Genomic DNA, 12,123 nt, shown 5'->3' with positions numbered 1-12,123 from the left:
ATCCGGTCTCTCTCCCGATGCAATCTCTTCCCTCTGTACCTGCTGATATCTTCTTCTGCCTTTCATTTCCTCCGACCATATTCCCTCTATGGAGATACCCTCAGTTTTGACTCATTTTCGTTTTTTCTCTGTCTGCTCGGGCTGGTACCCGATTGAGCACGGAGTATGATATTTAGCGCACAGCGCACTCATTCCCCTGTTGTCTAGACGTCGACAGTTCACATTCAAGCTTTTTGCTTCTGTTTGTTTGACTTCGTCATATACATATGTTCATATATAGATAGAGTAGATTTCGTCAAAACTTGTTACGCAATAGACATACACCGGCCGTTAATGTTTATTGGAACAATTCAATTCGCATTAGGTATAGATCATAAGGCATCGTTATATTCATCGGAAATACAGATATACCGTCAATTTGCCATCATCAATGCTCAACCTGGACGGATACCTCTGCCGGCTTCTCCATCCCCCGAGCCTCGACGTCCTTCATCACGCCAGCTCCATCACCCTCGATCAATCCGATCTGGCTGTCGCCGACCTTGTCCACCGTATCGCGGTACGCAGGCACAAAGTTGACGGCGACGGCATACGTCCACGCAGCGACCATGAACATCGTGGGGACAATCATGGCGAAGCCCGTGCTGTTGTGCATATCGGCCACATGGCCCAGGAGGGGCGGCACGACGGCACCACCGCAGACGCCGCCGACGATGAAGCCAGACCCGCGCTTGTAGTGCCGGCCCAGACCGCGGATGCCCAGTGCGACGATGGTGGGGAAGCAAACAGACTCAAAAAACAGGGTGACGAAAAGCATGGCTGTTGGAATCATCATCAATCAGAATCATATCATTCCGAAAGTGAAGGGAAGGGGAGGGAAGGGAGCGCATACCCATTCCATTCTGCTCCCTTTGGGTGATGGACGCAGCGAGGAACGCCACCACGCCCGAAAGATATACAAGAAAGACCCAGCGCGCACGCATGTATTTCATGAGCAAGGCACCGGAGAAGCGGCCGACGGTGAAGGCGCCCTGTGCGCCGGCGAGGTACTTGGAACCCGTGGCGCTCGAGGTGCCGGGCCAGGTTTCGACGGCGTAGTTGATGAAGTAGCCTGCGATGCCGACTGTTGTGTGTGTTAGACGGAGCGGTATGCTATATACAAAAAAAAAAATTGACGCACCTTGGGCACCGGTGTATGTAAACTGAGCCAGGGCGGCATGGAACAGCTTATATTGTTTCCAGAGTGGCTTTTCTTGCTCGTCGACGTGGGTCTCAGCGACCTGGAAGGCCATGTCCTCATCGGTGACTTCGGGGATGTTGGATAGGTAGAAGACCCCAGCAAGAAGGAAGACGAAGATGCCGATGGCGAGGTAGACCCATTGCACGCTCTTCAAGGCTGCTACATCGTCCTGGGTATCAGTGAAGAAGACGTAGGAGGCCAAGGTTGGAGCGACGCAGGTGCCGATGCCATTGAAAGCCTGGGCAAGGTTGATCCGCAATTCGGCGTACTTTGGCGGTCCACAGACTATCGAGTGCAGATTAGCACAACTAGTTGCCTTCCCCTCTTCCATAATCTCTACTAACCGGTGAGGTACGGATTGGCAGCGGTCTCCAAAGAGCCCAGCCCCGACCCGATGACAAAGGTAGCCGCGCAGAAACCTCCAAAAGACCGATTGAGGCCGGCCGGCCACATGCAGAGCGCTCCAATGCCATACAGGGTCAGTCCGAAGATAAAGACGGCCTTGTATCCGTAGTGACGCAGAATCCAGTTAGCGTAACCCAGCGATGCCAGTGGATATGCCCTGCAACCAGTCAGTTCCACGATGGGTTCGATAATATATACCTGGCATATCATACCCAAAATATGCGGCCTGAAGGCCGGAGGAACGAGTCCGAGTGATGTTAAGTGTATTTTGGAAATGCTTGTTAAGAGTATCTAGCAGTCCATAGGCGAAACCCTTACATATGGAACATGATCAGCATATACTCGTCATATGTCAGTCAGTTCAGACACCGACTCACCCACATAAAGAAGAGAATCGTGACCAGAGCGAGGGGCCACAGACTCTGACGCAAGGTGAGCGTAGCTGCAGAGGTGGTACTCTTATTGTTCACCCGGAGCGCCGAGCGGGATTTGAGAAGCTGAGCGACCCCCATTTCAGCAATTGCGGAGGTTAATGGCTTGATGGTGTCCTGTAAAGGAAATCCTTCATAAAGAAACGCAAGAAGAAAGAGGGGAATGAGGTGAGGGGGAAAAGAGAAACAGTGACCAGGGCCGCCTCGACGAACCAGACCCTTTATGTACTACTACCGCACGCCGTCAGCCGTGCTACCCCCAAAGCGAAGATGATTGCTCCTCTTGGTAGTAGCGGCATTATCAAGGTCACAGTCGCCCGGCAGCCACAGACCACATGGCCTCGTCAACGGCATTCTGTCCTATTCTGCTCCTTTTCCGGTATGAGACTCTCGAAAGGGTCGGCCTATCACGACCTGACGACTTCAAGCAATTCGCCGAAAAAACGGCGGAGATTCCACTCGCCAAGCAGGGAATCAGAGCATCTTGCCCCAGAGGTGAACATGGTCCCGATGGTGCATTCCGTAACAAGTACACCTTCACTTCCTCATCCCCCGGACTTCGGTTTCTCCGCACTCTGGGGAAGGGTCGTCGGAGAGAATCCACCACTAAGCCACGCAGATAACGTGCGAGTGGTCTCCATCCTGAGACTCCTGGAAGGATCGATGATCATTGATTGGACAGGGGCGGCCCAAAATGCCCCCAGGTGTTTTAGGTCGGGGTGACATTCCTCGCAAAGACCGAGGAGCGAGAGACTTCCAGCATCTCTTGGCATTGATACTGTGGGGGTTTGTTTGTCTTTTCCCCGCATTTTGTAGTGGTTGAAATGGTTTTAAGGTTAACTACCGGTGAATTCTCAGGGAGAAGCCAATTGTGAGCTTCCACGGTTCGTACGCACGTTGGTGGCTGAGCTTGCTGAAGTGGTAGAGAGCTTGCATGTTTTCTTTTCCTCCCCAGAAACGTGACGCTGATTCCTCCACATGGACCTGAGGCATCCAGAGGCAACAATCACAAAGCATCAAAGTGTATCTACTCATCACCACACATCAGGGTCAAGTCGTTTCATCATTTCTATACGTTAGGATCATCTAGATTTATACATATATACTTTCAGATGCCCCACGAGAGAAGAAAAAGGGAATGACAGGACTAATTCGCAAAGGCCATTGTCTATATCTAGTCATCAACAGGCCCCTTGGTCGTCACTTCATCGGCCAACGCCTACGCCTTCTTGGGCTTGAATGCCGTCCCATTCTGCTGCTCCCCTGCATTTGCAGGGAGAGTATACAGGCGGCGCTCAGCATATTTAAGTAGCTCGTCAATGGCCCTTCAGAAACAGTTAGCAACAGCCAGACTCCGAATGAGCACGCATGAGGGCAAGACTTACACAACAGGAGCGCTAATCGCCAGAACCGCCTTCCATTCAGTCCAGTTCAACGGCAAAATAGAGAACAATGTCTGCAGGAATGGGATATACAGAATGGCGAAATGGAGGGTCATCGACAGAATAATGGCGTACACCAGCATCATATTGTTCCAAAGAGGGAAGGCGAGGAGAGACTCGCTGGACGAGAGCGCGTTCATGGCGTTCAGCATCTCAATAACCACAAGGATTGAGAGCGACACAGTGGATGCGGACTGCGACATCTCGTTGGAGAACATTTCACAACCGATCTCGGGGAATTGAGTGGAGCACTTGTGGAAGTGGGACTGCAAATATGAGTTAGACAGACATGAAAGGATCTCACTGAAACGATTGGCTTACCAGCTGCCAGAAGGAGATCTGAGGTCCCTCTGGATAATAAACAAACCACCATACGTAACCAAAAACAGTAGCAGCACCGACGTATGTGCCGATGATCAGGTATCTGAAAAGTAGCCAACCACCCACAAGACGCTCATCGCGCTTTCTGGGCGCGCGTCTCATCACATCATGGTCAGGAGGGTTGAACGACAAGGCGGTAGCAGGCAACCCGTCAGTGACCAGGTTCACCCAGAGGAGCTGGACAGGGATCAATGCTTCGGGCATGCCCAGAGCTGCGGTCAAGAAGATAGACACAACCTCTCCAATGTTTGAGGAGATCAGATAGCGAATAAATTGCTGAGTGTTGCTGTAGATTGATCTGCCCTCTTCAACGGCCACGGTGATTGTCGCAAAATTGTCGTCGGCCAGAACCATATCAGCAGCCAGCTTAGCAACATCCGTTCCTGTACCCATGGCAACACCGATATCGGCCTTCTTCAAGGCAGGAGCATCGTTGACGCCATCGCCAGTCATTGCAACCACATGGCCCAGGGATTGAAGAAGATCGACCAGCTTGGATTTGTGGCTTGGCTCGGTACGTGAGAACAGAGACGCTTTCTTGACGGCCTCGAGCTTTTCACTTTCCGAGAGGCTGTCAAATTCCCTGCCCGTGAAACTTTTTCCCGTAAGGTCCTCATCCTCACCAAAGACACCAATTTGACGGCAAATAGATTCAGCAGTGTTGCGGTTGTCACCGGTGATGACGATCACGCGAATACCAGCGGCACGGCATTTCTTCACAGAGTCGGCGACCTCGGTGCGGGGAGGGTCCAGCATTCCAACAAGGCCAATCAGAGTCATGTTCCTTTCCAACTGAGCATACTCCTCGGTGGTTTGGGCATTGTGCAAGAGGGGGTTATCCGCGATATCGTCGACACTAGCCAGAGCAATGACACGCAAACCACGGTTTCCGTATTCGACAACTTCCCTAGCAAGAAGATCACTGTGCGCTTTGGTGAGAGGGACACGGGGCCCATCAGATCCCAAAAGGACGTAGGAGCAGCGTTCGAGGATCGATTCAGGGGCGCCCTTGACCAGAAGCCTCTGAGCCTTGTCCTTTGTAACGAGAACAGACATACTCTTGCGGTCGCGGGAAAATTCATATGTAGCCAGCAGCGGTAGACGTGATTCGTAGTGGGCACTCGAAACGTGAAGTCTCTCAGAAGCCGGCAGTCTAAACACCTTTTCGTTGGTAGCCAAGTCATCAGTGCCGATCTTTTCAACTAATACCCTCAATGCTCCTTCAGTAGGTTCACCGATGCAGGAGAAAGTGCCACTCTTGGGGTCATGGGCAAGGGTAGCGCCGTTGCAAATTGCCATGACTTCAGCCATCTGGCGGACGGTAGACGAGGTTACAGCAAGGTTCTGCAATACCTTCCCATTACGGGAGAGGTTGCCCTCGGGAGCAAAGGTTGTGCCCTCGACGTCTATCTCCTCCAGGTCATCACCGGACGCATTGAGATAAACAAGTTTTTCAACGCTCATCTGGTTAGTAGTCAAGGTTCCAGTTTTGTCGGAGCAGATCACACTGCAGCTACCCAAAGTTTCGACGGACGGCAGAGACCGAACGACGGCGTTCTTAGCCGCCATCTTGCGCGTACCCAGAGCGAGACAGGTGGTGATGACCACTGCCAACCCTTCCGGGATGGCGGCCACGCCCAGAGAAACAGCAATCTTGAGATAGTAAATGGCACCCTTGGCCCAGCCTCCATGAGCCGGGTCATTGAAGTGCTCAACGTTGATCACCCAGACGAGAACACAGATGACAGTGATCACCTTGGCCAGCATGTCGCCAAAATCGTTGAGTTTCTGCTTAAGTGGCGTCGGCTCTGAGATCTGGGACGTGATACTTTCGTGGATGCCACCAATAGCAGTCGATGCACCAGTCAACACAACAATGGCAGTAGCATGGCCGTTGACAACCGATGTGCCCGAGAATAGGATATTTGTCTGGTCTTGCTTGACGGCCTGTTCATCCTTGATGGTGCGAGTATCCTTGGAGACACTCTCACTTTCACCCGTCAGGACCGCTTGGTCAACGCGGAAACTGTTGCTTTGAATAGCTAGCAGCCTACAGTCGGCCGGAACGCGGTCACCAACTCCGATGTGGATGATATCTCCAGGAACGAGATCTTCCGCCTTAATGCGCTGGGTCTTGCCATCACGAACCACTGTCGCTTCGTTTGCAGAGTATTCTTGAAGAGCAGCAATTGCCTTTTCCGCGCTGCTCTCCTGCGTGACACCGACGACAGCATTGAGGATCAGAATAGTCAAAATCTAAGTTTGGCAGATTTACAATTAGCTCAATCCTTCAAAGCACCACCTTTGTACAACCTGGGTTTCGCAGAACGTACCACAACAGGGTCAACAAACGCTGTCCAGTCGTCACCTTCCTCAAAAAGAGCCAGCACAAAGGACACAGCAGCGGAACCTAAGAGGATGAGGACCAGTTGGTCCTTGAATTGTTCTAGCACAAGTTCCCAGAGAGGAGTCGGTGGTTCTTCCGCGAGAGCTTCATCGTTCATCAACACCGGTCAGCTTGGATCACTCTGTGCGCTGAGTGTGGAGGTGGGGAGTACTGACCATTTGGTCCATACTTCTGCCTAGATTTCAAGACCTGATCCTGAGACAGACCACCGCGCTCTGAGACTCCAAAGTGCTCCAGCACTTCTGCTGGAGAATGTAGAAAAGGCCGCTCCATTGTCAATCACACCTCGAAAAACTGAACAAGCCAAAAGAGAGGGAGACGAAAAGGAGAGATAGGAAGAAAGAATGGGAAGAAATGTAAAGAGAGAACGTGGCTACCGAGTCATGAATGCCAAGTGGCCGGATGGACAAAGGTTACCAGTAGTAGTAGACCAGGTTAGGTAAGTAGTACTCGGATAGCAGGACTCTAGATAGCAATCGGGAAGGGTCTAGAAGGAAGGGGAAAATCGATCAATAAATATCCGAAAGAAGGACCCAACAACAGAGAACGATACAAGAGAGGAGATCTCCCAACAAGTCTATCGAATGAAAATGTCTATTCTAGCATTCTGGGGCGAAAAGAAGGAAATTCGAAGTCCAGTCTATCCTGTAGAGGCGTAGTTGGTCTTTGCCCCAGACGCTGAGGGCAGAATGATGCAGTTTGGCTGACAAAACGTGTTATCTTTTTTTTGGCGGTGACTGTTTTGCTCACGATCACTGGCCACTGCTGGTTTTATCCGCAGACCCCGGTAATCCACGCTCAAGGAAAAGCCGGAGGGCCACAGGGCTGAACTGTATCAAACCATTTTGATAGATTGAGGTGCCATGTATTTTGTTATTTTATGTCGAAGATCTCTCAAATTCTGCTGATCTAACGTGGTGATTTCCTTTGATGATTTCCACCAAATGGGGGTTGCACTTCAGATCTGATAAGGCAGAGCTCAGTCTTATCTACATATAATCAAGTCTATGGCTTAAGTATACAAAGAAAGGGGAGGAGCACAGTTGGGAAATTCTGCTCCTGTTAGATATTTGCCTGTTATTCAATGTCAAATCTCTTCTGTAACTACTCGTAACGTCACCGACATCCATACTATCTACGTAGCATATTGACCAAGCTCCACTGAGAAATGATGTTGCCTTGAGGGGATCCATGCTAAGGAACGCCCCTGTCTATTGTCTTTTTCGGCGCACGAATGAATTTGATATCTAGCTGGACCTTGGATGAAATGGAGAAGCGTCGATCATGATTTGGATAGTAAGATGATGTCTTATTGACGATTCGCTCAAGGACTGCTATGCTCAATCACCGGAGACTTTCCACCGCTAGACACAGCAGCCAGATACTATCCTTCTTGAGATGACTGGCGGGGAACTTAGGTAGCATTAGTTTAGCTACTGGCAGCTCCCCAGAATAAGGGCTTTTCCCTCCATTTCTTTGCCTTCGCTGAAGTCTACTACGCTTGAATATTGATTCTTGCGCGTACTGTATATCACATGGATTGCCGATTGAGGGCTGGGCCCCTCGATTTGGAGATAACTGCCAGTAGAAAGCATCTTATTTGGTAGTACGTATATGAGCTCCAATCTAAGGTCATTTTCATTCAGCAAAAGCTAGAGTCGCTGACACCATCGGCGTATGAAACTGTTGGGATAGCCATTGTATGAGGTATGGTCATAATTGCCTATTCCATTCACGTACTCATACAAAGTGCTGACAAGCACCCCTTCAGAGTGTGACAGAACTAGGACAGCAATCCTGGCAGAAACTGGACAGTTAGGTACTGCATAGTCCAGACCACTGGGCTCAAATCAAGGGCCAAGGGTGAATGTCTTCACTGCATGACATGAACCTGAATGCCTGAGGCTGACACAAAGCAACAAACCAGGCAAACACACCGCCTCACTCTCGCTAAAGCTGGCTGGCCCGTCAGCTCACCGATCCATCCCCAATCACTTTAACTACTTCCAGTTGCTGGGAAGATCACATCTTCAGGTCGTGATTACTTACCTACTCTACTTGCTTCTTCCATCTCCTAACCCATTTTCCCTAAGCAATCTTCCTTATCTACCTTGTCTCCTTTCTCTCTCTTCCACATTTACCAACATCTCCTTTTCTACTTCCCTCTCTCTTCTCCCATAACCTTTCATGATGACTTCTGAGGTATGTTATGTTATGTTGTTCCAGCCTAACCCCTCCTCTCTGTTGTTGTCCACCCTGTCACCGCTGTCATGGTGTCCCATGGCGTGTATACACACACACACCTCCCCCACCACTCCATCTGATTTCCGTTCTTTTTTTATATTTCGCCTTTTTTGATTAAGGTTTGCTGACAGTATATTTTTGATGTACAGCGTGAGAAGTAAGGATCTCCGGCGACTATCAATCTCCAAACAGATGGCAGGATCGCTGACGTCTTTCCCCTCCCTACAGCAAGACTTTCCTCGCAAGGCTCTGCGAGCAGGCCGAGCGCTACGATGGTTAGTTGTCTTTTCCCATCATATTCACTGGCATGAAATAACATCATTCTCACTTCTTACAGAGATGGTTACCTACATGAAGGTTCGTTTGTTGTCTGACTTGTAAGGAATGAGTGGACTAACTCAGCTAACCGCCGCACAGGAAGTCGCCAAGGTATGTACCAATGAGGCTCTAATGCTGCACTGTTTTTAAATGACTAACTCCTTGGATCAGATTGGAGGCGAACTTTCCGTCGATGAGCGTAACCTCCTCTCCGTCGCCTACAAGAACGTGGTCGGTACCCGCCGTGCCTCCTGGCGTATCATCTCCTCCATCGAGCAGAAGGAGGAATCCAAGGGCTCCGAGCAGCACGTTACCATTATCCGTGACTACCGCCAGAAGATTGAGACCGAGCTGGAGAAGGTCTGCCAGGATGTCCTTGACGTTCTGGACGAGTCCCTCATCCCCAAGGCCGAAACTGGCGAGTCCAAGGTCTTCTACTACAAGATGTAAGCAAGCGATTCGTGACTCTTGCATCTAAAGTACGATCCCTAATCACCGTTTTGTCTGTAGGAAGGGCGACTACCACCGTTACCTCGCTGAGTTTGCTTCTGGCAACAAGCGCAAGGTTGCTGCTACCGCCGCCCATGAGGCTTACAAGGTATGTCGACCAGATGAGACCCGCCTGCGGAGTTGATGCAATATATATGCTTGAGCGCTCGCTTACCTGCTGACCTCCTTTAGAACGCCACCGATGTTGCCCAGACTGACCTGACCCCTACCCACCCCATCCGTCTTGGTCTCGCTCTGAACTTCTCTGTTTTCTACTACGAGATTCTGAACTCACCCGACCGTGCCTGCCACCTTGCCAAGCAGGCTTTCGACGATGCCATTGCTGAGCTCGACTCTCTTTCCGAGGAGAGCTACCGTGACAGCACCCTGATCATGCAGCTGCTGCGTGATAACCTCACTCTGTGGACCTCTTCTGACGGCAACGAGGCTGAGGGTGCCCCTGCTAAGGAGGACAAGACCGAGGAGGAACCCACCCCCGCTCCCGAAGAGAAGGCTGAGGAGGCCAAGCCTGCTCCTGCCGAGTCTTAAACGGGCGGCTCTCGGGGGTTTCCTTTGTTGTATCAAAAGCCGTGTTGTGTCACTCGGCGTGTCTATTGGTGCCTGCAAGTCCTTTTCTTAGCCGCGTGACTGGTTTGGGCCGGCAGATATCTTCCACTTGTTCGGGATCGTATGGGTCGGGCCGGCGGAGTTTGATGATATCTGGAGAGGGAGGAAAAGGGGCCGAGTGGAATTTATCTCTCTTTTATTTGTCTCTATTCCCAACCCCAGCAAGATACAATTGTCTTTTATTTCCCATTTTTACCCCTTTTACTAGTTTCCACTTCCCTTTCTCCCCTATCCTGAGATTTTATTCCCCAATTAGTACCTGGCAATGGAAGTAGTTCGCTCCTTCACATCAGATATTGAGAAAGGGAAGACCGGCAGGTTGAGACAACAAAGAAAATATAGGGGCTGTCGGATACTTCATCAATCACCATACATGATCTCCCTAGGTCCCTTCCAGTGACTGCTGGCCTATTTCCCTAGCGAAGGTGTGCAAGCGCGCCTCTCCAAGAGGTTCCCGCAATCATTCTGCAAGGGGCCGGAGAAGCCAATTTCTGAACCTCTCCTTGTCCAGGCCAGGAGTGCCTCCTTTACTCTGCCCCTTTTACATCCGTCTGCCGGTGGGCATCATGTGATGACTCACGCAAGGACTACAGAGTACCTAAACTGACAATTTTATTATCGAGCTAGATGGCCTCGATATCATAAAGCTGCTCCAATCACTTTACAAGAGAAGACTCTGAGTAGTTTTCACAGAAATAAGCGCAAGGCATGTAATGTAGTCTATGGTTGAATCAAACAGAGTATATTACCCGGACAGGAGGCGCAGGATACAAGGTATATAGATAAGCATATACAATCTCAAGAATGCAAGAATGAGAAGGGAGGTAAGAAATCACTGCTTCAATTAACAGTATGGACAAAAGAGAAGCGTCATTTGGAGGATAAAAGGGAACCAGGAAGAAGGGTGTCGTTCCTATCCAAACAGGTGTAACCCTACGTTTACTAATCCTCAAATCACATGAAGTCACCATCGTCCAGTCCATCATCGTCATAAGGTGTGGCATCAATCTTGTTGTCTCTGCTAGCAACCAGAGAAACCTTGGTCTTGGCCGCCTTGGTCTTCTTGTTGCCTTTGTCGGCGGCACGCTCCTCCCTCATCTTCTCGTTGCTGATGGTGGTAAGGGCACTGGCAATCTTCTTGACATCACCGCTGTTGAGCTCCTTGACAAGCTGCTTGGTGAACTCCTGCGCCCACAAAGCGTAGTGAGGCTTCTTTGAGTGCGCCGTCAGCAGCGGGATCAGTGCGGTGGTCAGCCGGGTGAACTGGTCCTTCGTCGTGGGCTTGAACAGCGGCATGGCGGAGAGGTCGACGGCCTGCGTGGGATCCGCCGAGTCGCTGATGACAATCGCCTTGGGCGCCCCCCGGTTGCGGTTCAGGTCGATGTCGTCGAACAGGTCCTGCGCGTGCTTGAGGTCACCCTCCTTCTCCGTGAGGCGCAGGCGGGCCCGCCTCTCTGCCTCGTCCTCGTCGCTGTCCTCATCGCTCTGGTTCTCCTCGGCCTGTTTCTTTCGCTCCTGCTTATGCTCCTCTATCCGCTGTGCCTTGCTCTTCCTCTTCGCGGCCGCCTCGGCTTCGGCCTTTGCTGCCGCCGCAGCAGCCTTTGCGGCCTTTTCCCGCTCCACTTCCGAGTCTTCGGCGGCGTCCCATGAGTCGAGGACCTTTGAAACCACAGAGCGTTAGTATATCTTGAACCAGCAAGCAAGGCGTATAGACCACGGGGGTAACCTACATCTCCTTCCTCCTCATCGTCGAACTTGCGTCTGGCCACTACAGGAGGAGGAGGGGGGAGCTGCTATCTTCCTCATCGTCTAATAGATTGATATCAGCATCTTTCTCAAGCTATCAAGCCGAACACAGCCCTATCTGTGACAATCCGGGATCGTCATTTGCCGGCTGGCATATTTCAAGATATCACTTACCCCACTTTGAAGGCGCCATGGCGGGCAAAATCGTCAAAAAAAATTATTGACTGATAGGACACGTTCCGAGACTTGCTGAGCAGGTACCCAGGAGGTGATTCAGCAGGATCTACCGTGTTTGCACGAGGTAGACTGTCGTGGCGAAGACCGACGATGGTTTTTCTGAACGGACACAGACAGAATCTCGCTGCTGCCGCAACAACTTCATAATGGAATCTT

At 50.9% G+C, this 12,123-nt stretch overlaps 5 protein-coding genes across 5 annotated transcripts; 2 read left to right on the top strand and 3 right to left on the bottom strand.

Annotated features, from left to right (window-relative positions):
* Nucleotides 1-353: 353 nt before the first annotated feature.
* P174DRAFT_440313 (putative l-fucose permease) lies at nt 354-2,250 on the bottom strand. The gene is made up of 5 exons (XM_024827027.1): nt 2,023-2,250; nt 1,858-1,958; nt 1,585-1,802; nt 1,181-1,525; nt 354-1,123 (listed from the first exon to the last, which is right to left on the bottom strand). Exons 1-5 carry the CDS (start codon nt 2,155-2,157, stop codon nt 792-794), a joined length of 1,131 nt encoding a protein of 376 aa, XP_024684305.1. The 5' UTR covers nt 2,158-2,250; the 3' UTR covers nt 354-791.
* A 12-nt stretch (nt 2,251-2,262) lies between these two features.
* Nucleotides 2,263-3,097, top strand: P174DRAFT_140886 (uncharacterized protein). The gene has a single exon (XM_024821129.1). The coding sequence runs from the start codon at nt 2,347-2,349 to the stop codon at nt 2,797-2,799; it is 453 nt and encodes a 150-aa protein (XP_024684304.1). The 5' UTR covers nt 2,263-2,346; the 3' UTR covers nt 2,800-3,097.
* Nucleotides 3,098-3,122: 25 nt separating this feature from the next.
* Nucleotides 3,123-7,018, bottom strand: P174DRAFT_440311 (calcium-transporting ATPase). Its single transcript, XM_024827026.1, has 5 exons — nt 6,462-7,018; nt 6,233-6,390; nt 3,840-6,155; nt 3,462-3,784; nt 3,123-3,401 (listed from the first exon to the last, which is right to left on the bottom strand). Exons 1-5 carry the CDS (start codon nt 6,577-6,579, stop codon nt 3,296-3,298), a joined length of 3,021 nt encoding a protein of 1,006 aa, XP_024684303.1. The 5' UTR covers nt 6,580-7,018; the 3' UTR covers nt 3,123-3,295.
* A 1,263-nt stretch (nt 7,019-8,281) lies between these two features.
* P174DRAFT_141202 (14-3-3 adaptor artA-like protein) lies at nt 8,282-9,988 on the top strand. The gene is made up of 8 exons (XM_024821130.1): nt 8,282-8,508; nt 8,700-8,707; nt 8,779-8,825; nt 8,888-8,907; nt 8,968-8,979; nt 9,040-9,314; nt 9,379-9,466; nt 9,550-9,988. Exons 1-8 carry the CDS (start codon nt 8,494-8,496, stop codon nt 9,904-9,906), a joined length of 822 nt encoding a protein of 273 aa, XP_024684302.1. The 5' UTR covers nt 8,282-8,493; the 3' UTR covers nt 9,907-9,988.
* A 699-nt stretch (nt 9,989-10,687) lies between these two features.
* Nucleotides 10,688-12,086, bottom strand: P174DRAFT_440308 (eukaryotic translation initiation factor 3 subunit J). The gene is made up of 3 exons (XM_024827025.1): nt 11,905-12,086; nt 11,715-11,752; nt 10,688-11,643 (listed from the first exon to the last, which is right to left on the bottom strand). The coding sequence occupies exons 1-3, from the start codon at nt 11,921-11,923 to the stop codon at nt 10,939-10,941; spliced, it is 762 nt and encodes a 253-aa protein (XP_024684301.1). The 5' UTR covers nt 11,924-12,086; the 3' UTR covers nt 10,688-10,938.
* Nucleotides 12,087-12,123: the final 37 nt, after the last annotated feature.

This window comes from Aspergillus novofumigatus (assembly GCF_002847465.1).
Source record: "Aspergillus novofumigatus IBT 16806 chromosome Unknown P174scaffold_3, whole genome shotgun sequence".
NCBI lineage: Eukaryota > Fungi > Ascomycota > Eurotiomycetes > Eurotiales > Aspergillaceae > Aspergillus > Aspergillus novofumigatus.
The sequence above is the reverse complement of the archived record's forward strand: the minus strand, read 5'-3'. Positions and strand labels throughout refer to the sequence as shown.